Source organism: Prionailurus viverrinus, chromosome D2 (assembly GCF_022837055.1).
Source record: "Prionailurus viverrinus isolate Anna chromosome D2, UM_Priviv_1.0, whole genome shotgun sequence".
In the NCBI taxonomy this organism is placed as follows: Eukaryota; Metazoa; Chordata; class Mammalia; order Carnivora; family Felidae; genus Prionailurus; species Prionailurus viverrinus.
Genome location: NC_062571.1, coordinates 30,206,691 through 30,232,163, shown reverse-complemented (window position 1 = coordinate 30,232,163; position 25,473 = coordinate 30,206,691). Strand labels below are relative to the sequence as shown.

The 25,473-nt window shown below is 37.4% G+C and overlaps 1 protein-coding gene across 2 annotated transcripts in view; it reads left to right on the top strand.

Annotated features, from left to right (window-relative positions):
* Positions 1–25,473, top strand: part of SLC25A16 (solute carrier family 25 member 16) — a 51,481-nt gene that overhangs the window by 8,788 nt on the left and 17,220 nt on the right. For both annotated transcript variants that reach the window (XM_047826386.1, XM_047826387.1), the window contains exons 3-4: positions 6,089–6,222; positions 7,790–7,853. In XM_047826386.1, the coding sequence (XP_047682342.1) occupies positions 6,089–6,222; positions 7,790–7,853 (198 nt within the window). The remainder of the gene's footprint in view (positions 1–6,088; positions 6,223–7,789; positions 7,854–25,473) is intronic.

Below are 25,473 nucleotides of genomic sequence, written 5' to 3'. Positions count from 1 at the left end.
GGGCAGAGAGAGAGGGAGTGAGGGAGAATCCCAAGCAGGCTCGGTACTGCCAGTGCCAAGCTTGACATGGGGCTCGACCCCACAAACTCTGAGGTCATGACCTGAGTCGAAATAAAGAATCTGAAATCAATGGCTCAGTTAGTTAAGCGTCCGACTTCAGCTCAGGTCATCATCTCAGGGTTGGTGAGTTTTAGCCCCTCATTGGGCTCTGTGCTGACAACTCAGAGCCTGGAGTCTGCTTTAGATTCTGTGTCTCCCTCTCTCTCTGACCCTCCCCTGCTCGTGCTCTGTCTCTCAAAAACAAATATTTGAAAATAAATAAGTAAGTAAATAAATAAATAAATAAATAAAGGTAGATGAGTCATAATAGGATTCTTTAAAAATTTTTACTTTTAATTTTACTGCTTTTATTTATTTTTTTGCAAAAGGAATTTCTATTTATTTTATTTATTTTTATTGACTTCTGCTCTCTTTTTTTTTCTTTTTTTAATATATGAAATTTATTGTCAAATTGGTTTCCATACAATACCCAGTGCTCATCCCAAAAGATGCCCCTTCAATACCCATCACCTTCCTTTCATTTTATTTTAATTTATTTATCTTTATTTTTTAATATAATTTATTGTCAAATTGGCTAACATACAGTGTGTACACAGTGTGCTCTCGGTTTTGGGGGTAGAGTCCCTTGATTCATTGCCTACATACAACACCCAGTGCTCATCCCAACAGTGCTCTCCTCGGTGCCCATCACCATTTTCCCCTCTTCCTCACCCTCCATCAACTCTCAGTTTGTTCTCTGTATTTAAGAGTCTCTTATGGTTTGCCTCCCTCCCTCTCTATTTGTAACTATTTTTTTCCCTTCCCTTACCCCATGATCTTCTGTTAAGTTTCTCAAGCTCCACATATGAGTGAAAACATATGATATCTATCTTCTCTGACTGACTTATTTCACTTAGGATAATACCCTCCAGTTCCATCCATGTTGCTGCAAATGGCATGATTTTATTCTTTCTCCTTGCCAAGTAGTATTCCACTGTATATATAAACCACATCTTCTTTATCCATTCATTAGTTGATGGACATTTAGGCCCCTTCCATAATTTGGCTGTTGGTGAAAGTGCTGCTATAAACATTGGGGTACATGTGCCCTGTGAAATAGCACTCCTGTATCCTTTGGATAAATTCTGAGTAGTACTATTTCTGGGTCGTAGGGTAGTTCTATTTTTAATTTTTTGAGGAACCTCCACACTGTTTTCCAGAGCGGCTGCACCAATTTGCATTCCCACCAACAGTGCAAGAGGGTTCCCGTTTCTCCATAACCACGCCAGCATCTGTTGTTTCCTGAGTTGTTTAATTTTAGTCACTCTGACCAGTGTGAGGTGGTATCTCAGTGCGGTTTCGATTTGTATTTCCCTGATGATGAGTCACGTTGAGCATCTTTTCATGTGTCTGTTGGCCATCTGGATGTCTCCTTTGGAAAAGTGTCTATTCATTTCTTCTGCCCTTTTGTTCACTGGACTGTCTGGTTTTTGGGTGATGAGTTTGGTAAATTCTTTATAGATTTTGGATACTAACCCTTTATCTGATATGTCATTTGCAAATATCTTTTCCTATTCCATCGGTTGCCTTTTAGTTTTGTTGTTTCCTTTGCAGCTTTTTATCTTGATGAGGTCCCAGTTCATTTTTGCTTTTAATTCCCTTGACTTTGGAGGTGTGTCGAACAAGAAATTGCTGCGGCTGAGGTCAAAGAGGTTGTTGCCTGTTTTCTCCTCTCAGGTTTCGATGGTTTCCTGTCTCACATTTAGGTCGTTCATCCATTTTGAGTTTATTTTTGTGTATGGTGTAAGAAGTGGTCTAATTTCATCCTTCTGCATGTTGCTGTCCAGTTCTCCCAGCATCATTTGTTTTTTTTTTTTTTTTAATGTTTATTTATTTTTGAGAGAGACTGAGACAGAGCTTGAGCAGGGGAGGGGCAGAGAGAGAGAGGGAGACACAGAATCTAAAGCAGGCTCCAGGCTCTGAGCTGTCAGCACAGAGCCCGACGTGGGGCTTGAACCCACGGACCGTGAGATCATGACCTGAGCCAAAGTCAGACGCTCAACCTCCTGAGCCACCCAGGTGCCCCTCCCAGCATCATTTGTTAAAGAGACTGTCTTTTTTCCATTGGATATTCTTTCCTGCTTTGTCAAAGATTAGTTGACCATACTTTTGTGGGTCCAATTTTGGAGTCTCTATTCTGTTCCACTGGGTCTGTGTGTCTGTTTTTATGCCAATACCATGCTGTCTTGATGATTTACAGCTTTGTAGTAGAGGCTAAAGTCTGGGATTGTGATGCCTCCCGCTTTGGTCTTCTTCTTCAGTATTACTTTGGCTATTCGGTGTCTTCTGTGGTTCTATACAAATTTTAGAATTGTAGTTCTAAAAGAAAGCTGGTGCAATTTTGATTGGGATTGCATTGAATGTGTAGATAGCTTTGGGTAGTATTGACATTTTAACAATATTTATTCTTCCAATCCATGAGCCTGGAATGTTTTTCCATTTCTTTGTATCTTCTTCAATTTCATTCATAAGCTTTCTATAGTTTTCAGCATTGGTTTTACATCTTTGGATAGGTTTAGGTATTTTATGGTTCTGGGTGCAGTTGTAAATGGGATTGATTTCTTGAATTCTCTTTCTTTTGCTTCATTATTGGTGTATGGAAGTGCAACTGGTTTCTGTACATTGATTTAGTATCCTGTGACTTTGCTGAATTCATGTATCAGTTCTAGCAGCTTTTTGGTGGAGTCTTTCACGTTTTCCATGTAGAGTATCATGTCATCTGTGAAGAGTGAAAGTTTGACTTCTTTGCCAATTTTGATGTCTTTTATTTCATTTTGTCTGATTGCTGATACTAGGACTTCCAACACTATGTTAAACAACAGTGGTGAGAGTGGACATCCCTGTCGTGTTCCTGATCTTAGGGGGAAAGCTCTCAGTTTTTTCCCATTGAGGATGATATTAGCTGTGGGCTTTTCATAAATGGCTTTTATAATGTTTAAGTATGTTCTTTCTATCCTGACTTTCTTGAGGGTTTTTATTAAGAAAGCATACTGTCAAATGCTTTTTCTGTATCTATTGACAGGATTATATGGTTCTCACCTTTCTTTTATTAATGTGATGTATCACATTGGTTGATTTGCAAATATTGAACCAGCCCTGCAGCCCAGGAGTGAATCCCACTTGATCATGGTGAATAATTCTTTTTATATGCTGTTGAATTTGATTTGCTAGTATCTTGTTGAGAATGTTTGCATTCATGTTCATTGGGGATATTGGCCTGTAATTCTCCTTTTTTGTGGGATCTTTGTCTGGTTTGGGAATGAAGGTAATGCTGGCTTCATAGAAGGAGTCCAGAAGCTTTCCTTCTATTTCTATTTTTTGAGACAGCTTGAGAAGGATAACTATTAACTCTGTTTTAAATGTCTGGTAGGATTCCCCTGGGAAGTCATCTGGCCCAAGACTCTTATTTGTTGGGAGATTTTTGATAACTGATTCAATTCTTCACTAGTTATGGGTCTATTCAAATTTTCTGTTTCTTCCTGTTTGAGTTTTGGTAATGTGTGGGTATCTAGGAATTTGTCCATTTCTTCCAGGTTGTCCAGTTTGTTGGCATATAATTTTTCATAGTATTCTCTGATAATTGTTATTTATTTATTTATTTAATTTATTTATAAAAAATAAAAATAGGTAGATGAGTCATAATAGGATTCTTTAAAAATTTTTACTTTTAATTTCATTGCTTTTAAAATTTTTATTTTTAGTTTTTTGAATGTGTGATGTTTTCACAAGTTTATAATTCAACATGTATAAAAACATCTTGTTCCCTCCCTTATTTCTTCCTTGGAATTAACATTTTTACCAGTTACTTCCATTTCCTTTCAGAACTAATGTATATATACACAAGCATATGCTATATTTTACCAAATGTTAGTTCCTTCTAATCCTAGCTTGAGAAAATAGGTAAAGATGCAGGGAAGGATTTAAATAACACAAGCTTGATATAAAAGATACACAGAAAACTTTGTACCCCCCTACAGAGAATAGTCTTTCCAAACATGCTTGTAAATTTGTAAGAATTGGTCCAGTGTTATACCATAAAGTAAAAATATGCCAAAGTAAAAATAGTACAGACTATAGGTTAAAGGAGAAAAACAACACTATAATCATCTCAGTGTATATTTAAAAGCCATTTGAAAACATACAACATTCATTCTCGCTCTTCCTTTCTCTGTTATTTTGTTTTAGGTAAGAGTTTTGTAAAAAGCATATGTTAGATATGGACTTTTAACAGAATTTGAGGATCTTTGGCTTTTAATAGTGGAATTTCTGTATTTCTGTTATTTGTTGTTTTGGGTTTTTTTTTTTGTGATCACTGATTTTTTTCACTCACCATCATAATGTTTTGTTTATTGCATTTTCTTGTATTCCATCCTCCCCAGCAACCTCCCCCACTTTGTTTTCTGGATTTCGTTTTTTGAAATTGCTATATCTATTTCACTTCTACTAGTAGTTTCTGTTAAAATCTGTTTTAACACACTATTTGTGGTAATTAAAGAGTTTTGAAGACTAATGTAGAAAACATATGTGGACCCACACAGAGATTCAGAAATAAACATTACTGGTACATTTGAAACCTCTACTTCTCCCTCATCAACAGCCTTCCTGTCTCTACAAGGTAGCTATTGTTCTAAATTTGATTATCCTTAAAGTGTTACGAACACATTTGAAACAAATTAAACAGGGCTTAACCTTTGCCCCTTCTTTTGGCAAGAGGGCGTCTTTAAGAACAATTTTTTTGGGTGTGGGGAAGTATATTTAGTTTAATATTTCATGTGTTTGGGAAGAATTTTACATACATATTATATATTATACATATATATAGGTATATATAATATATGTAATATAGAATTCTTTTTAATAAACTATTAGTTCATTTAGATATCTACTTATTAAAAAATGCTTTTAGGACATCTTTTTTTATTTATTTTTTATTTTTTATTTTTTTTTTATTTTTTTTTTCAACGTTTTATTTTATTTTTGGGACAGAGAGAGACAGAGCATGAATGGGGGAGGGGCAGAGAGAGAGGGAGACACAGAATTGGAAACAGGCTCCAGGCCCTGAGCCATCAGCCCAGAGCCTGACGCGGGGCTCGAACTCACGGACCGTGAGATTGTGACCTGGCTGAAGTCGGAGGCTTAACCAACTGCGCCACCCAGGCGCCCCAGGACATCTTTTTTTAATGTTAATAAGTACCTACAACTTTAATTTGCAGGAAGAGATCAAAGGGTTATTTGCATTCTAAAAATTCAAAATGATTTATTTTTATATTTGATCAAATTTTTGTTTGAAAAATTTGGAAAAGAACCTGAATTTAAGTAGTTTAATAATATAAGGAATGATGTGTTTATGAGAAGTCTGTACAGCAAATAGGACTAGTATTGACATTAATAGAGTAAATTATATCTATATCTGTATCTATATCTATATCTATTTATATAAATGTACAGGATCAGAACTCAGGCCTTTGTTTATCACTCTTCCTAATTAAAGTGTTCTAACAATGAAAATTCCCCCCAAATTTAAATAGTTATAATAGGTAGTTTTGAAATATTTTTCTTTTATTTAGCAGTTTCCTTATATAAACAAACCACACATGTATCTAGGTCAGTCTGGGAAACCTTCCTTCATCCTTTCAGAGTCAACCACCTGCAGTGTAATATCTGGTCGTTGAATATATGTCTGTTAGATTTCTAAATTGCTGTAAAATAATATAATTTGTGATAATTATAATCTACTTTACTACAATTTATAGCTGTTTTTGCTATAATATGTTTTATATTTTTATATGAGGTATGTTTATGTAATTTGGACTTAAATATTTTAAGTAGGTTTAACTATTAAACATAAATTACAACTCATTTAATTCCTCATGCAAAATTGTATCATGAATGATGATATAGTAATCTTTTCTGTGATTGTCATGAAAATTTGAATTTAGTTTTCTCTGTTTTAATAGTATTTTTCTTCTAAACATTTTTCTAAAAATAGGAGTATTTTCTGCATTGCGTGCTGTTCCCCAAAAGGAAGGATACCTTGGATTGTATAAAGGGAATGGTGCAATGATGATTCGAATCTTTCCCTATGGTGCAATCCAGTTTATGGCATTTGAGCATTATAAAACGGTATTTGAACTTTTATCTTGTTTTCCTTTTGTGTTTGAATATCATACTTAGTTGACAGGCATTTGCTTTGGCCTTTAAAGTTACTTTGGATGAATGGGTAAAGTAATGCCTTTTTGAAGGAAGAAGACTTGTGATAGTTTAAATTTTTTTTTAATGTTTACTTATTTTTGAGAGAGAGAGACAGAGCATAAGTGGGGGAGGAGCAAGAGAGAGAGGGAGACACAGAATCAGAAGTAGGCTCCAGGCTCTGAGCTGTCAGCACAGAGCCCCATGTGGGGCTCGAACCCATGAGCAGTGAGATCATGACCTGAGCCAAAGTCAGACGCTTAACTGACTAAGCCACCCAGGCTCCCCTAAATTTTTATTAAAAAAAATTTTTTTTTCAACGTTTATTTATTTTTTGGGACAGAGAGACACAGAGCATGAACGGGGGAGCGGCAGAGAGAGAGGGAGACACAGAATCGGAAACAGGCTCCAGGCTCTGAGCCATCAGCCCAGAGCCCGACGCGGGGCTCGAACTCACGGACCGCGAGATCGTGACCTGGCTGAAGTCGGACGCTTAACCGACTGCGCCACCCAGGCGCCCCTCCCCTTAATTTTTAAATGTAACTTGGTTTTGGAGTTATCTAGTCCAGCATTGTTAGTCATTAAAAAAAATTTTTTTTTAATGTTTTATTTATTTTTGAGACAGAGAGAGACAGAGCATGAGCAAGGGAGAGGCAGAGAGAGAGCGAGCCACAGAATCTGAAGTAGGCTCCAGGCTCTGAGCTGTCAGCACAGAGCCCAACGCAGGGCTCAAACTCACAAACCGTGAGATCATGACCTGAGCCGAAGTCAGACGCTCAACTGACTGAGCCACCCAGGCGCCCCAGTTGTTAGTCATTTTTGAGCAAATTGTTTATGTATACATTTACGAAGAAGAGCCAAAATATACTTCAAATAGGTAATAATAAATACAGAAAATATTAATAGCTTTTTAATGTGCTTTTTGTTTCTCAGTTTTAGGAAAGGAACATTGTAGCTTTGGATTTCTTACAAATAAAATAGTGAAATCATATTGTGAAAGTCTGTTTTTGAGTAATGCAATCAATTAACAACTTTTCCCATCCTACTCATTGATTGACGTTCTCTTTTCTGTGGGAGTGAAAGTGACACAGAATGGTTAAGTATGCTAAATTTCATAGGGTGTCTTAAAAGGAAAAGTAAGCAATGGAGATGAGAACAACATTCCAAGCTAATCAGTCAGAATTGGTGTCATCAATATGTCAAGACTTCATTGTAGTGGCATTTTATTTGTACTACTGCCACTCACACTTTAAGTATATGTGGTCAGGAATGTGCAATATAGTATATTTGACAATTCTAAGTTAGATTGTAAAAGAGCATAATTGGCATAAAAGCTACATAGGAAATACCTGACCTTATGATGTGTTACAATTGTGGTCACTTCATTTACTAATTTTCTTTTTACTAGTTGTGTAACTCTTTTGAAATTTCTTCATTATTAAACAGTGAAATGAGACGTATTTTTAAAATATTCCATTTAATTTGGTATTTTGGTTTCTAGGTAATTACTACAAAACTGGGAGTTTCTGGTCATGTGCACAGATTAATGGCTGGATCCATGGCAGGTAAGAGGAGTGGGTATATTTCATTTCTGACAAATTAATTTTCTACTAAAATACTTAATTTGGTTTAGATAATATTATGACATTGATTAAGTAACATGAATTGTTCATCTTTGTACACTCAGTTATATAAGAAATCATTAGTATCCCAACTAAAAAAAAAAGTATTTTACAGTAGGAGAAGGTAAGGAATGGTCTAAATGTACAATTATGAATAACATATATTCCCTTTAACAATTCTACTTCTGGAAATTGTTTTTTTCTTTCAAATATTTTTTTAAAATGTTGGAAAAAACAAGAGGCCATTGCGCCTTTATAAAGAAACAGACATTTGAGGGGCACCTGGGTGGCTCAGTCAGTTGAGCCACCGACTTCGGCTCAGGTCATGATCTCACGGTTTGTGAGTTCAAGCCCCGCGTCGGGCTCTGTGCTGCCAGCTCAGAGCCTGGAGCCTGCTTCTGATTCTGTGTCTCCCTCTCTCTCTGACCCTCCCCCACTCATGCTCTGTCTCTCTCTGCCTCAGAAATAAATAAACATTAAAAAAAAATTAAAAAAAAAAAAAAGAAACAAACATTTGAATGCCTGGGTGGCTCAGTCGGTTAAGTGTCTGACTTTGACTCGGGTCATGATTTCACCATTCGTGGGTTTGTGTCCTGCATCAGGCTCTGTGCTGTTAGCTCAGGGCCTGGATCCTGCTTTAGATTCTGTCTCTCCCTCTCTCTCTCTGCCCCTCCCCTGTTTGCACTCTGTCTCTGGCTCTCGAAAATATTGGGGTGCCTGGGTGGCTCAGTCGGTTGGGCGTCCGACTTCGGCTCAGGTCACGATCTTGTGGTTCACGAGTTCAAGCCCCTGTGTCGCACTCTGTGCTGACAGCTTGGAGCCTGGAGACTGCTTTGGATTCTGTGTCTCCCTCTCTGCCCCTTCCCTGCTCATGCTCTGTCTCTCTCTGTTTCTCAAGGATGAATAAATGTTAAGATTTTTTTTAAATGAATAAATGTTAAAAAAAACATTAAAAATATTATAATGACTATAATAATACAAACTCTTATACAGTGCAAATATTTCCACTCCCTAAAAACAATCACTAATCACTATTAGCTGTTCCTTATGTATGCTTTCTTTTTTTTAAGTTTATTTATTTATTTTGAGAGAGAGAGAGCACAAATGGTAGGGCCAGAGAGAGAGAATCCCAAACAGGCTGCACACTGTTAGCACAGAGCCTGACATGGGGCTTGAACCCACAAACCAAGAGATCATGACCTGAGCTGAAATTGAGAGTCATACACTTAACTGACTGAGCCACCCAGGTGCCCCATATGCTTTTTCCAGTACTATTCTGTAAGATTGGAACCTTTCTTTTCCGTTATCTCGAGACTGTTTTCTATATCAATACATAGATCTTTCTTATTTTTTTTAAACGACCTGTGTTATATTCTAATGTATGAATGTACCATGCTTTTTCTTTTTTAAGTTTTTGTTTATTTATTTTGAGAGAGAGGGAGAGAACAAGTGGGGGAAGGACAGAGAAAGGGAGAGAGAGAGAGAGAGAGAGAGAGAATCCTAAGTAGGCTCCGCACTGCCATGTGGGTCCCAAACCCACGAACTGAGAGATCACTACCTGAGCTGAAATCAAGAGTTGGATGCTTAACCAGCTGAGCCATCCAGGTATCCCTGAATATATCATGCTTTATTTAATCCAGTCCCCTATTGATTGGTCTTTGGAATATTTTCAGTTTTTGTTTCACAAATAACCATTATAGTTGTATTATTATATCTGTAGAATAAATTTTGAGAAGGAAAATTACTTTATCAAAGGATATGTGTGTTTAAATTATGATAAGCATTGTCAAACTGATCTTCATAATGCTTTTAATGGCTTTTCCTCCTACTATACCATACCAACAGTGGGTCTTATTAGATTTTTAATATTTGGCAATTATTATTATTTTTAATGTTTATTTATTCTTGTCAGAGAGACAGTGTGAGGTGGGGAGGGGCAGAGAGAGAGGGAGACACAGAATCCGAAGCAGGCTCTAGACTCTGAGCTGTCAGCAAAGAGCCCAATGCGGGGCTCAAACCCACGAACCACAAGACATGACCTGAGCTGAAGTTGGACACTTAACCAACTGAGCCACGCAGGCGCCCCAATATTTGGCAATTAATTATGAGTAAGGTTGATCAGCTTTCCAATGTTTATTGACCATTCGTATTTCTTTTACTTGCAACCTGAGTTGTTTCTATTTTTTAAATATTCATTTTTGCTTAAAACAACTAGGAAAAATTATGTTTATAAGTTTGGGAATTAGGACATTATTTTTTTTTCTGTCAAGTATTGCTAATAGTTTCTTTCTCGGTTTTAGATTTGTCTTTTAACCTTATTTGTGATTTTTTTAAGAAAAATCATCCACTTCTGAAACCAATACTGCACTGTATGTTAACCAACTAAATTTTAAATAGAAATTGTTATTATTATTATTATTATTATTATTATTATTATTTTGAGAGAGATAGAATGTGTGCATCAGCAAGGGAGGGGTGGGCTGGGGGGTAGAGAGGATCTGAAGCAGGCTCTGTGCTAACAGCAGAAAAAGCTCAATGTAGGGCTTGAACCCACAAACTGCAAGATCATTACCGGAGCTGAAGTCAGACACTTAACCAACTCAGCCACCCAGGGGCCCCTAAATAGAAATTATTAAAAAGAGGGAGAGAGAGAGAGAGAGAGAGAAATAAAGTACAATGTAAAAACAACAAAAAAGAATAATCCTCCACAATTCTCTCTCTCTTACACATACACACAAATATACATACCCCACACACCCATAAGTTTTACATGCCAGTTGGTTACTCTTTTCCTCTTTGGCTTCAAAAATTTTTGTGGTGTTTAGAAATGCCTTCTCTATTCTAAGATAAAAACATTTGATCATGTTTTCTACTAAAATGTTTTTTATATTGATGATTTTTATGTTGATTTTTTTCATATTTTATTTATTTATTTTAAGGCACTGATAACTTTTTTTTTAAGTTTATTTATTTTGAGAGAGACAGCACATACATGAATGCGTGTGTGTGTGAACAGGGGAGGGGCAGAGACAGCAAGAGAGGGAATCCCAAGTAGGCTCCATGCTCAGTGCAGAGCCTGACTTGGAGCTCTATCCCATGACCATGTGATCATGACCAGAGCCGTAATCAAGAGTCTGATGCTTAACTGACTGAGCCACCCAGTCATCCCTAGTGTTTGTTTTTATGTAAAAAATGAAGTAAGGATTAAATAAAATTTTTTTCCAAATGACTAGCTACTTATGCCAACATTATTTACTTAATAACATGCTTTTTTCTGATTTTAAGCCCCATCTGTATCATATACTAAATTCAGTGATTTTATTTAAGAGAGGAAGTAAAGATGTATACAGTGACATATTTAACAACAGAGATGTTCACTGCAGTTTTATCATATCAAGTTATTTTTTTATTTTTTATTTTTTATTTATTTATTTATGTTTTTCAATATATGAAATTTATTGTCAAATTGGTTTCCATACAACACCCAGTGCTCATCCCAAAAGGTGCCCTCCTCAATACCCATCACCCACCCTCCCCTCCCTCCCACCCTATTTTTTTATTTTTTAATTAAAACACATTTTTTAAATTATTTTTTTAACATTTTATTTATTTTTGAGACAGGGAGAGACAGAGCATGAACAGGGGAGGGTCAGAGAGAGGGAGACACAAAATCTGAAACAGGCTCCAGGCTCTGAGCTGTCAGCACAGAGCCCGACGCTGGGCTCGAACTCACGGACCGCGAGATCATGACCTGAGCTGAAGTCGGCCGCCTAACCGACTGAGCCATCCAGGCGCCCCTAAAACACATTTTTAATGTTTATTTATTTTTGAGAGAGAGAGAGAGAGAGAGACAGACAGAGTGCAAGTGGGGGAGGGGCAGAGAAGGAAGGAGACCCAGAATCTGAAGCAGGCTGCAGGCTCTGGGCTGTCCGCACAGAGCCCGATGCAGGGCCTGAACCTATGACCATGAGATCATGATCTGAGCTGAAGTCCAACTTTTAACCGACTGAGCCACCCAGGCACCCCTCAACAGTTATTTAAATATGTAGCTATAAAAGAGTGGTAAAAAAAATTCCACATATCAGAATATCTAAAGCCCTTGAGATCTGCATATGTGGTATGATGTGGAGAGGAATGGGGACAAATGTGTTGAGCATGTAGGCCTCAAAAGACAACAAAAATCTGGATAGATGTTGGAGACACTATGACTATAGATAATCATCTATCTTCCTGGTTGGGACGACAGGCTTGCTCTTGGATGACAGGTCTCAGGGACTTTCCAGGTAGAATATCACACTCTGAAACCAAGGACACTCAGCCTTACCTTTCCACCTAGATATATAGTCTTTTTTTTATGGTTCTGCCTTATCCAGTGTTTATTTAGCTCTTTTTAAAAAAAAATGTTTATTTATTTTTGAGAGAGAGAGGGAGAGACAGATTCCAAAGCAGGAGGCTCTGAGCTGTCAGCACAGAGCCTGATACAAGGCTCCAACCCACAAACCATGAGATCATGACCCGAGCTAAAGTGGGACGCTTAACTGACTTGAACCACCCAGACACCCCTGTTTAGCTCTTCTTGACTCCTGGTTGGCTGATCCAATTTCAATAAGTAGTAAAAATGATCAGGAGTAATATTCAAAATATTTAGCAACACAACTATAGAGGTACTAATAAATAGCACAGGTTGTGAAAGCCTCCAATTAACTTGTTAGTGTCTGTAGCATGAGATAGCATGTGGTAGTAGTGGTGGTGGGAATTCTGGTGGGTTAAGAGGGGTACCAGAGCCATGGTAGGGATCTTAGGGAGTTGGAGCAACAGCTGTTTGCCAACTGGTATCGAAATATTTCGGTATGTTACATTGGTATGACAGTGCTGGTTAGCTAACATAAGCTAACAAGTATTGATTATTTGCTATGTACCATATATAGACCTGAGCACTTGACATGTAATCCTCAGGCACTTAATATGTAGTCTACAGAAAAATACTATGTGGAAAATGCCATGATTATCTTCATTTTTATAGAAAAGAAATTTTAGTAAAGATTCCAGATTATAAAATGTATGATTTTGTACATTACTGTTTAAATTTTCTTTTAGGCAGTTCTTTCTGCCCATGGGTCCCATCCCTGTGCTGTAATAAAAACACCTAAAATAAAAATAAGTAATAAATGAATGAATGAATGAATGAATGAATGAATGAATTTTCTGTATTTTAAATTAAAAAAAATTTTTTCATGCTTATTTATTTTTTAGAGTGGGAGAGAGAGAGAGAGAGAGAGAGAGAGAGAGAGCACAAGCAGGGGAGGGGCAGAGAGAGAGGGAGACAGAGGATCCAAAGCAGGCTCTGTGCTGATGCAGAGACATCAATTCACAAACTGTGAGATCATGACCTGAGCCTAAGTTGGACACTTAACTGACTGAGCCACCCAGGCACCCCACTGTCTTTTAATATTTAATTTTTTCATTTTAATGTTTAGTTATATTTGAGAGAGAGGCAGATTGTGAATGGAGGAGGGGCAGGGAGAGAGCTGTCAGTCCAGAGCCTGACATGGGGCTCAAACTCAGGAACTGTGGGATCATGACCTCAGCCAAAGTCAGATGCTTAACCAACTGAGCCACCCAGGCGCCCTGTATCTTTTAAATTTAACCTTACAGGGCCGCCTGGTTAAGCCTCTGACTTCGGCTCAGGTCATGATCTCGGGGTCCGTGAGTTCGAGCCTCGTGTCAGGCTCTGTGCTGACAGCTCAGAGCCTGGAGCCTGCTTCAGATTCTGTATGTCCCTCTCTCTCTATCCCTTGCCTGCTCACACTCTGTCTCTGTCTCTGTCTCTCTCACAAAAACAAACATTAAGCAGCACCTGGGTGGCTCAGTCGATTGGGCGTCCGGTTGGGCGTCTGACTTCGGCTCAGGTCATGGTCTAGTGGTTTGTGAGTTCGAGCCCCGAGTCAGGGTCTGTGCTGACAGCTCAGAGCCTGGAGCCTGCTTCAGATTCTGTGCTTCCGCCTCTCTCTGCCCCTCCCCTGCTCACGCTCTGTGTCTCTCTGTCTCTCAATGATAAATAAGCGTTAAAAATTTTTAAATAAATAAATAAATAAATAAATAATCATTAAAATAAATAAATAAATAAATTTAACTTTACAAATGACTGATCAAAATCCTTTCTTTGAAGGCTATAAGAAAGATTAAGTTGGATTGTGAACATGTGTTAAATCATGGAGACTTTATTTCCTTTTCACAGCACTTGGTATTATTGAATAGCATTATTCATTCAAATGCTATTTCTAGTTTCATTTTTCTGAAATGAAAGACATGTTAACATCTAGTTTTCAGTACATATTAGAAAATAATAATAACCAATAGGAACTTTAATTTAAAAAATTTTTTTAAGTTTATTTACTTCAAGAGAGACAGAGACAGCTGGAGCAGGGGAGTGGCAAAGAGAGAGGGAGAGAGAGAGAGAATCCCAAGTAGACTCCACACTGTCAGTGCAGGGCCCTACTCTGGGCTCCAAGTCATGAAACCACGACATCATGACCTGAGCAGAAACCTAAGAGTCGGACGCTTAACCAACTGAGCCACCCAGGTGCCCCATAAATTTTAAGTTTTAAAGAAAAAAGTTTTTAAAAATTCTAGCAATTACAGATAAGACTAGTGCCTCCATTATTGAGTATTTCTATTTTTATTACCATGTTTAAGTATTATAATTTACATTTTGCTTCTATGATTATAAATCATTGAAATGAGTGTTCTAGTTAATTTTATTTATATTAGGTATCTTTGCTCCTGTACCTTAGGTGGCCTTTGAAAGTATGTTTGGAAATTTCTATATCTACCAAAATAAAAACTGGTGTGTTTTTCACAGTCATTTCAACAGAGCTTATTTTAAAGTTTTTCTGAATTTCAAACTTTTCCCTCATCCTATAACTACAATCCAGTACATGTGGAACCTCAGTCAGCCAGAAAAAGGAAAACCTAGTGACTGAGAATCAAGGTTTGTATATTTACAGAGGTCTTCCTCTTCTTTCCTTCTGTTTCAATTGTTTGAAATCAGTCTTGTTCTGACAGTTCTTATGGAATGAACAGTGACAGGAAAAAGAGAGAAGAGTTAGAAACTAGAAGTGATAGGCTGAATTTTGCTTGCTTATCTCAAGCTTTGCTTGCTCTGGTCTACTCCACTTTGGTGTTTTGGCTCAAGGCTGGGAGGTCAAATGTACTGAACACTTCCTGGATCCTGGCTGGCCTCCATTATATTACATTGACCATGGGCAGATCATTTAAGCCTTCTGTAATTCACTCTTCATTTGTTAAAGTGGAATTTGTGTTTGCCCCACTCCCTCTCTTTCTGAGTTGTTCTGAAAGTCAAAGAACTGCTATGAAAATATTCTGAAAGATCTGAGGTCCTCCTTAAATATGAGGGAATATTATTAAACCTTCCATGCCAGCTCAAGAGACTTATTACAGCTCTTGAGCCAGCCACCTAAATTCCTTATTCCTCTTTCTGTCTCATTTGTAACACAGGGAAAATTTTAGTTTAAATAAAGGTGATATTGGGGGCATTCACTTTCCAATGCCCCCCTCTGTAAAGAGAACTGTCATACTATTCTTACTTTCTGATATTATACTCTAATAAACTTTTGCCTGCTGCTCAAAAAATAAATGAATAAACAAACAAATAAAGGTGATACTAAAAATATTTAACAATCAGTATAGCATGTATAGCAACCAAGCAGGTTAGGCTGGATGTTAGCAGTGAGAATGGCTTTATGGTGCTATTATTAGATTATTATCAGAACAGGTTGATTGTTAGAACAAACTGCTCTTTTGAGACTCTCAAAGAGGCGTAGAGGCACATTTCCCAGAGAATTTAATATTTAAAAGAGAATGCTATTCTCCCTTGAGCCCTGATCCAGAATCTAGATGCAATAAGCTTCCTATATTTTTGGAGAAATTACTCTTCTGAGCTGGTAGTAGAACTCTTGATTTCAGAACTTACTTTCTTTAGTTAATAGATTTGAGGCCCGATTTGAATGTGGGATGGGCATGATGTTCAGATCTCTGCTCTCTAGCCCTTTGGCTCTTTGACTTAATGTCATGCAGTTATTGAAACATCTGATTTCCACATGAAACTACTATACTAAAAAGTCATCCAGTCACACACAGTTATTCTTTTGAGTAATAATGATTTCAAGTGTGGCTCCTGAATGTCATATTTGAATTAGAGGTTGCACATAACTGTAGACAGGTTATTAGTTCTTTACAGTTGATATTTTTTTAATCATCAGGCTTGACGTAGTGATGTGGTTCCAAAAGACAGGATATAGTAGAATTGAACTTTCTTGGATATCTACTCTAGACCAATTTCCTTAGCTTTCCAGCTTATCTTTTGTATCTATGATGCATGGAGCCCTTCCTTTGTCTAAAGTGTTTATTTTAAATGCATTCATTTTTTTCATTGAACTTTAATCTCTTTGGATGTGTACATGAAGTCTGGATGCTGCTCCTACATGTAGCCTCAGATGGGAAGGAAGGTAATGAGCGAGGAGGGAAGCCATCTCTGAAAACTGAAATCTACTTACATATTCATTGAGAAGTTAGAGAGGAAGGAGTTTAATTGATGACGGCTTGGATATGCTCCTTTGCTTCAACCCTGTATTATCCAATTTCTAATACCTATTCTGTTCTTTGTAACTGGGGTACAAGAGCACCTGGTTCTAGGGGTCCCAAGCAGACCAGGTTTGGCCACTCACTACTGACAAAATCCAAAGGCAGAGACTGAGTGGTAGTGAAATAAAACGAAATTTGTTTCAGTGAGGCCAACACCTGGAAGACAGTAGACTAATGTCTCAAAGACTGTCTCTAAAGTGCTGAAAATACTTCTAGGTTTATATAAGGAAAATGTGGGACAAAGGTCGGTGGACAGTAAAGGTCAGGTCAACCATTGTCTTGGTGTCATTCACACAGGGTCCTGTTGGCATCTAGCAGTCATCATTGCTTGAGGGGGTAGTTTCAGTTCCCATCAAGGATGCTTGCTGGTCTTTTGCCTGAGTTAAGAGATAAGTTGGAAAGACAAACTTAAGCAATTAGAAAGTATAGATGAGGTCAAAATGGAGGCAGTTGAAGTCCTCCTTCATCTTCCTTCTACTGCCTCCTCCTTGTACAGTGTTACTTCCTCTGGTAAGTTCTTTATGCTTCTTGCTGGAGCAGAATAAAAAATTCGTATTTTCCATATTTTCAGAATATGATCTCCAAAGTTTTAATGACCAAGGATCTGTCTTTGGTATCGTGGTTACAAATCGAATTTCCAATCAGAGGATTTTTGTTTTTTATACAGTGATTATGAGGTAGTGTTGAGCTCTTTGAAGCTTTGCAAATCAGCAAAATCTAATTGCTGACTAAAGTATGTCCTTGGTTTACCACAATTCCTGGATTCTAGACTATAGAGATAATAATAAGATTAGCATTTAGGGAAGAAACAGTCTTAGTCAGTTTGGATTCATCATTAAGTCCTCAGTTTCTTGATTAAGGGAGAAAAAGAGAAGTTTGCACATAAACAAAGATTGCAAACATGTCTCAACTTGAGTCTCATTGCTTCCTAGTAGGTGAAGATACACTGCTCTCTGTATTAGATTGTGGTTGTAAAGTGGGAGAATAGGAAAACTATCACACTACTATTTGAAGTAGGTATCTTCTGATTTCCCTTATTTGCCCTTGGAGGACTTTTTTGACCTCTCTGTAAAGCAGGGCTAGTTAGAATAGTAAGGAAGAGATATGTGAGTATAGAAAAAAGGCCAGAATGGGAGACACTAGGTTTATGGATTGAAAATCCCAGTCACCATTTGGATATATATGTCAGTCTGATTACTAGCAGTCAAGTTAAGTTCCCACTCAGTTGCATATTCTTCTTCAGTAATCTTCTGATGTTCTTTTTTCTTTTTCTTATTTTTTTTACTGTTCTTTTTTGATTTTTTTTCTTTTTATTTGAAGTCTTGAAGTGCAGGAAGAGATTGAGAATGGAGGAATTTGGGTCAAAAGAGGAGACAAATGATTTGGTTCACAAAAGAAAAGGTCAAAAAACGAATGGCTTGAAAAAGAACATATTGGGAGAGTAATAATAGCTAACACTTAGATATAATATTTACTATATGTTGAGAATTATTTTAAGCATTTACATATATTAACTCACTTAAACTTCATAAAACCCTGATTTGGGTAATGACTTATTATGATGTCCATTTTATAGATTCTGAAGCTGACACCCAGGTTAAGTAAGTTGCTCAAGATCACACAGCCAGTTAGTGGTAGAACCTGATTTGAATGCAAGCAGGCTCACTCTTGGGTCCATACTCATAAGTTCTTTTGACCATTTGATCAATTTTGATCACAACAGTCAAAATTAGTCAGAAATAAATAATATAAAAATAAATTAGCTGAAATGAGAAAAGTTCAAGCCAAGAAAATCTAGTGCTGGATTACTTGACAGGTAGACTATATACATGCCTAAGTCTCTGGCAAAGCAGGGACATTTGGTATTTCTTTTTTTTTTTTTAATTTTTTTTCAACGTTTTTTTATTTATTTTGGGGACAGAGAGACAGAGCATGAACGGGGGAGAGGCAGAGAGAGAGGGAGACACAGAATCGGAAACAGGCTCCAGGCTCTGAGCCATCAGCCCAGAGCCTGACGCGGGGCTCGAACTCACAGACCGCGAGATCGTGACCTGGCTGAAGTCGGACGCTTAACCGACTGCGCCACCCAGGCGCCCCTATTTGGTATTTTTAAAAAGCACTGATGTAGTCATCATGAGGAAAATCAGAACTTAGATGTCCTCAAACTTATTTTACAGTGCAATATTATTTTTAGTTTCAACAATGCAAGACATAGTAATCTTTTCTGCAGTTAGGGTTTGTAGAAATCTACATCTAGCCCTGTGAGAGGGCTTTATACTTTTATATTTAGAGTGAAGGGTAAAATATGATTATCAAAGGAATATTTCTTACTCCTCTTTATTCCAAAAATAAGTAAACATTTAAAGTCATAAATGAGTTTTCAAGATTTACAGAGTACAAAATTATTAAGAATCTTCCGCTTATATTTCAGGATTTAAAATTATATTGAAATCATTAAGTTGCTTTTAAGAATATTAAAAACCAGCAACAAACCTTGGTGATTTTTGTATCCTTATGTTAAGTAACAAAATTCAACTGAAAAAATTTGAGGATCATGTTGGCTTTATTCAACAATTCTTGCATTGGGTAGCATCCAATCTAGTATGTAGAAAGGAGCTCTGAGGAGGTGTACAAAATGGAAGGCTTCTACAGGCAGAAGGGGAAAGGGATAAAGAAATAGTGGGCACATTCCTGGAGAAGGTTGAAACTGCAGTTAGGTTAAGTATTAAGACCTGGTTTGGTGACATGGACTTAGCACAAGTGGCTCCATTTTGGGCCTTCTTTTTTGCTTCTAAATCTGCTATTTCCTTAAAAAATTTTTTTCTTAATGTTTATTTATCTTTAAGAGAGAGTGCAAACAGAGGAAGGGCAGAGAGACAGGGAGACACAGAATTCAAAGCAGGCTCCAGGCTCTGAGCTGTCAGCACAGAGCCCAATGCAGGGCTTGAACCCACAGATTGGGAGATCATGACCTGAGCCAAAGTCAGCCACCTAGGTGCCCTATAAATCTGTTATTTCTTTTTAACATTTGTTAACAGATTTGTTTTTCTTTAGGAAGATTTGATTGATTGTTCAAATTTAAAAGAACTATACCATATAAAAGTATGGTAAAATAAACTGGCTAAAAAAAATTGTGAAACTAGATAATGAGTTTAGCCTTCCAATAATCATTGGCATCATTTTTTGCCAATGATTATGTACAATTAGGTTATGCCAGTTCCTGTGTGACTCATAGTCTTGCAACTTTTAGGCTGATGCCCTGTTTACCTTTTACAGATTTCTGAATATACTCATTTTTTAACCAAATCATCATTTTGCCACTTTGTTAATTCACAGTTATTTTATGTTAAGCCACCCAAAGCCAGTAAGAAGACAACTAAAAGATTTGGAACATTGTGAGAAGGAAAGAAGAAATAAATGGAGTCAGAGAGCAAATTGGAGAGGCAAGACCAAAGTGATACCGATTAGGGAAGAGGAAAAAAAAGTTGTAAAAATTAATAGATGTGGTAAAAATAAAATGGATACTGATGAATTGGGAAAATCTTAGCAAAATCTGATGTTTAGCCAGGTTGTGTTATGTCAGCACAATCAAGCCTTAAAATGGTCAGCCCTTTGATTCTCTTCTTTGTTAAAACTTCTTAATATGAAATATACCAATAAAGATGGAACTAGTTTATAGAGAATCTCTAATTTTATTTTCTAAAAATTTCCCTTGCAAAATCTTTATCACAAGCTGTAAAAAAAATTAAGCCAACTTGCAAAAACATATAGTTTTACAAATATCTGGATAATAAGGTATTTGTTGTGACTTTAATGTTACTGCCAAACCTTGTCTCAGGAACATCACCTTTGTACTATATTAATTTAGATGCAGCTTAAAAGACACCATTTAGGAAAGTCACTGCCTTGCCCGGCCTAGGTGGCTGACTTGAATAGCGATAGGTAACATATAAATATGTTACATAGTTTGAAAATGAATGGCTTGAAACAAATAGCACAGATAAAGAAAGAGCTCACAAATCAAACTGCTACAGTGGGGAATTGACAGTTCTAATCACTGGACTGGTGGAATTTCTGAATAAAAAGTTAAGTATAGAAATTACTAAGCAAATGTTTAACAAGAAAACAAAATTACAAGAAGCAACATATGTCATGATGTGAGTCAGAAAACTTTGTTTCAAATCCTACTCTGTGATACAGAAACTATATGAATTTTGTGAAGTTACTTAACTACTTTGAACCTCAATTTTTCATTTGCAAAGCAGTAATAATAATATCCATCTTCTACCTGGTAGGATTGTTGGTGGTGTTTGGCATGTGAGGATTAGAGGTGGTATTTATAGAGAGCCTGGTATGGTGTGCTTGGCACATAGTGGCTAGTTTTTATTGCTATGGGCAAACTAAAGAAAGGAAGGTTTAAAATATCACTTATAGCTAAACTACAGATATGGTAATCAGCCTTTCTTGGGGCATCTGGGTAACTAGGTCTGTTAAGTGTCTCTAGATTTCTGCTCAGGTCACAATCTCAGGGTTTATGGGTTTGAGCCTTGTGTCCGAGCTGTCAGTGTGGAGCCTGCTTGGGATCCTCTCTCTCCCACTTTCCCTTTTACTCTGCCTCTCCCCTGATTGTGCACACTCTAACTCTCTCTCAAAATAAATAAATAAGCATCCTTTCTTAATAAAAACCCTCGAGAAAGTCGGGATAGAAGGAACATACTTAATGGAAAGAGCCCAAACATCCATTAATGGATGAATGGATAAAGAAGATGTGGTATTTATATACAGTGGAGTATTACTCGGCAATCAAAAAGAATGAAATCTTGCCATTTCCAACTACATGGATGGAACTGGAGGGTATTATGCTAAGTGAAATTAGTCAGAGAAAGACAAAAATCATATGACTTCACTCATATGAGGACTTTAAGAGACAAAACAGATGAACATAAGGGAAGGAAAACAAAAAAATATATAAACAGGGAGGGGGACAAAACAAAAGAGACTCATTAGTATGGAAAACAAACTGAGGGTTGCTGGAGGGGTTATGGGAAGGGGGATGGGATAAGTGGGTAAGGGGCATCAAGGAATCTACTGAAATCATTGCTTCACTATATACTAACTAATTTGGATGTAAATTTTAAAACATAAAAAATAAAGTTTAAAAATAAATTAAAAAAAAAAGAAGGAACATACTTAAACATCATAAAAGCCATTTATGAAAAGCCCACAGCTAATATCATCCTCAATGGGGAAAAACTGAGAGCTTTCCCCCTGAGATCAGGAACACGACAGGGATGTGCACGCTCACCGCTGTTGTTTAACATAGTGTTGGAAGTGCTAGCATCAGCAGTCAGACAACAAAAGGAAATCAAAAGCATCAAAATTGGCAAAGATGAAGTCAAGCTTTCACTTTTGGCAGATGACATGATATTATACATGGAAAACCTGATAGATTCCACCAAAAGTCTGCTAGAACTGATACATGAATTCAGCAAAGTCACAGGATACAAAATTAATGTACAGAAATCAGTTGCATTCTTATACACTAATAATGAAGCAACAGACAGACAAATAAAGAAACTGATCCCATTCACAATTGCACCAAGAATCATAAAATACCTGGGAATAAACCTAACCAAAGATGTAAAAGATCTGTATGCTGAAAACTATAGAACGCTTATGAAGGAAATTGAAGAAGATACAAAGAAATGGAAAAACATTCCGTGCTCATGGATTGGAAGAATAAATATTGTTAATGTCAATACTACCCAAAGCAATCTACACATTCAATGCAATCCCAATCAAAATTGCACCAGCATTCTTCTCGAAGCTAAAACAAGCAATCCTAAAATTTGTATGGAACCACAAAAGACCCTGAATAGCCAAAGTAATTTTGAAGAAGACCAAAGTGGGAGGCATCACAATCCCAGACTTTAGCCTCTACTACAAAGCTGTAATCACCAAGACAGCATGGTTTTGGCACAAAAACAGACACACAGACCAATAGAATAGAATAGAGACTCCAGAATTGGACCCACAAACGTATGGCCAACTCATCTTTGACAAAGCAGGAAAGAATATCCAATGGAAAAAAGACAGTCTGTTTAACAAATGGTGCTGGGAGAACTGGACAGCAACATGCAGATGAATGAAACTAGACCACTTTCTTTCACCATTCACAAAAATAAACTCAAAATGGATAAAGGACCTGAATGTGAGACTGGAAACCATCAAAACCCTAGAGGAGAAAGCAGGAAAAAACCTCTTTGACCTCAGCCGCAGCAATTTCTTACCTGACATCTCCAAAGGCAAGGGAATTAAAAGAAAAAATGAACTATTGGGACCTCATGAAGATAAAAAGCTTCTGCACAGCAAAGGAAACAATCAACAAAACTAAAAGGCAACCAACGGAATGAGAAAAGACATTTGCAAATGACCTATCGGACAAAGGGCTAGTATCCAAAATCTATAAAGAACTCACCAAACTCCACACCCAAAAAACAAATAATCCAGTGAAAAAATGGGCAGAAGACATGAATAGACGCTTTTCTAAAGAAGACATCCAGATGGCCAACAGGCACATGAAATGATGCTCAACGTCACTCCTCATCAGGGAAATACAAATCAAAACCACACTGAGATATCACCTCATGCCAGTCAGAGTGGCTAAAATGAACAAATCAGGAGACTATAGGTGCTGGAGAGGATGTGGAGAAATGAGAACCCTCCTGCACTGTTGGTGGGAATGCAAACTGGTGCAGCTGCTCTGGAAAACAGTGTGGAGGTTCCTCAAAAAATTAAAAATAGATTCACCCTATGACCCGCAATAGCACTGCTAGGAATTTACCCAAGGGATACAGGAGTGCTGATGCATGGGGGCACTTGTACTCCAATGTTTATAGCAGCACTTTCAACAATAGCCAAATTATGGAAAGAGCCTAAATGTCCATCAACTGATGAATAGATAAAGAAATTGTGGTTTATATACACGATGTAATACTACTTGGCAATGAGAAAGAATGAAATATGGCTTTATGTAGCAACGTGGATGGAACTGGAGAGTGTTATGCTAAGTGAAATAAGTCATACAGAGAAAGACATATGTTTTCACTCTTATGTGGATCCTGAGAAACTTAACAGAAGACCATGGGGGAGGGAAAGGGGGAAAAAAAGTTACAGAGAGGGAAGGAGGCAAACCATAAGGGGCTCTTGAAAACTGAGAATAAACTGAGGGTTGATGGGGGGGTGTGAAGGAGGGGAAAGTGGGTGATGGGCATTGAGGAGAGGAGAACACCTGTTGGGAGGAGCATTGGGTGTTGTATGGAAACCAATTTGACAATAAATTTCATATTAAAAAAATAATAAATAAATAAATAAACTTTAAAAAAATAGATCAGCCTGGGACACCTGGGTGGCTTAGTCAGTTAAGCGTCCGACTTTGGCTCAGGTCATGATCTCACAGTTTGTGGGTTCAGACCCCACCTTGGGCTCTGTGCTGACAGATCAGAGCTTGGAGCCTGCTTCAGATTCTGTGTCTCCCTCTCTCTCTGCCCCTTCCCCACTCATGCTCTCTCACTCTCAAAATAAATAACCATTAAAAAAAATAAAAAAAAAATAGATCAACCTTTCTTGTATGAGTCTAACCTGTTCAGACCATCATTAGGCTAATCTTGATCCAAAATACTGCTTGTGTTTAAATTAAATTCCAGAGGCACCTGGGTGGCTCCGTTGGTTGAGTGTCTTTCTCTTGATTTTGGCTCGGGTCATGATCCCAGAGTTGTGGGATCAAGCCTCTTGTTGGGTTCTGAGCTGAGCATGAAGCCTACTTAAGATTCTCTCTCTCTGCCCCTCTCCCCACTCGCATACTCTCTCTCTCTCTCAAATTATAAATTAAATTCCATTACTTCACATATTATTCAAATTGACTTTCCCTTCATTGTCTAGAGGAATTTAATTTTTGTCATTCTCAAGAGAGAACTAAGGGTTGCGTGTGTTTGCATTGAAATATTACCTGTATATTAGCTGTGTAGGTTTTTAGCTCAGGTAATGTTTTAATCATCTAGGTAGAGATGCTATGAAAGTTACCTAGATAATAACGTAAGAACACTCATTTCCAACTCCTGTATAAGGATGGCAAACTGATGTAGATTTTTTTTAGAGAGCAGTGGAAGCTTTGAAAGTTAGTATAGATTTAGGTGTGCGCTGATAAAAAATGGATGCAAAATTACAGTAGCATTTGCTAAGTAAATGGGGTAAGATATGTCAGGTCTATTAAATAATATTAAACAGATACTAAAAAATAATTTAAAACTAAAAAGTTAAATTAGGGTGGGACGCCTGGGTGGCTCAGTCAGTTGGGCAACCGACTGCAGTTCAGCTCATGATCTTGTGGTCTGTGGGTTCGAGCCCTGTGTCTGGCTCTGTGCTAACAGCTCAGAGCCTGGAGCCTGCTTCAGATTCTGTCTCTCCCTCTCTCTCTCTTCTCCTCCCCCCTTATGTTCTATCAAAAACAAATAAACATTAAAAAAAAATTTAAGTTAAATTAGGGCAAGAAAATGGAAATTAAATAAAATCACTTTTACATTGTTGGCTAATCTAAGTCAAAGTTGTGGCATAAAAGTTTTATTTTTATTTGTTAAGACTAATAAAAAGATGAACTTATCTTATTTAAAAGATAGTATTAAAAGCCTGGGCGTGCCTGGCTGGCTCAGTTGGTGGAATGTATGACCCTTGATCTCAGAATTGTTAAGCTTGAGCCCCAAGATGGGTGTAGAGATTACTTAAAAATAAAATCTTAAAAAAAAAAAAAAAGCCTATGTAGGAAAAGGGAGTCATGACAATACCTTGCACTCTCCCTTCCCAACCTGGGCCCAGAACGGCTCTGCAAAGAGGGATGGTGAAA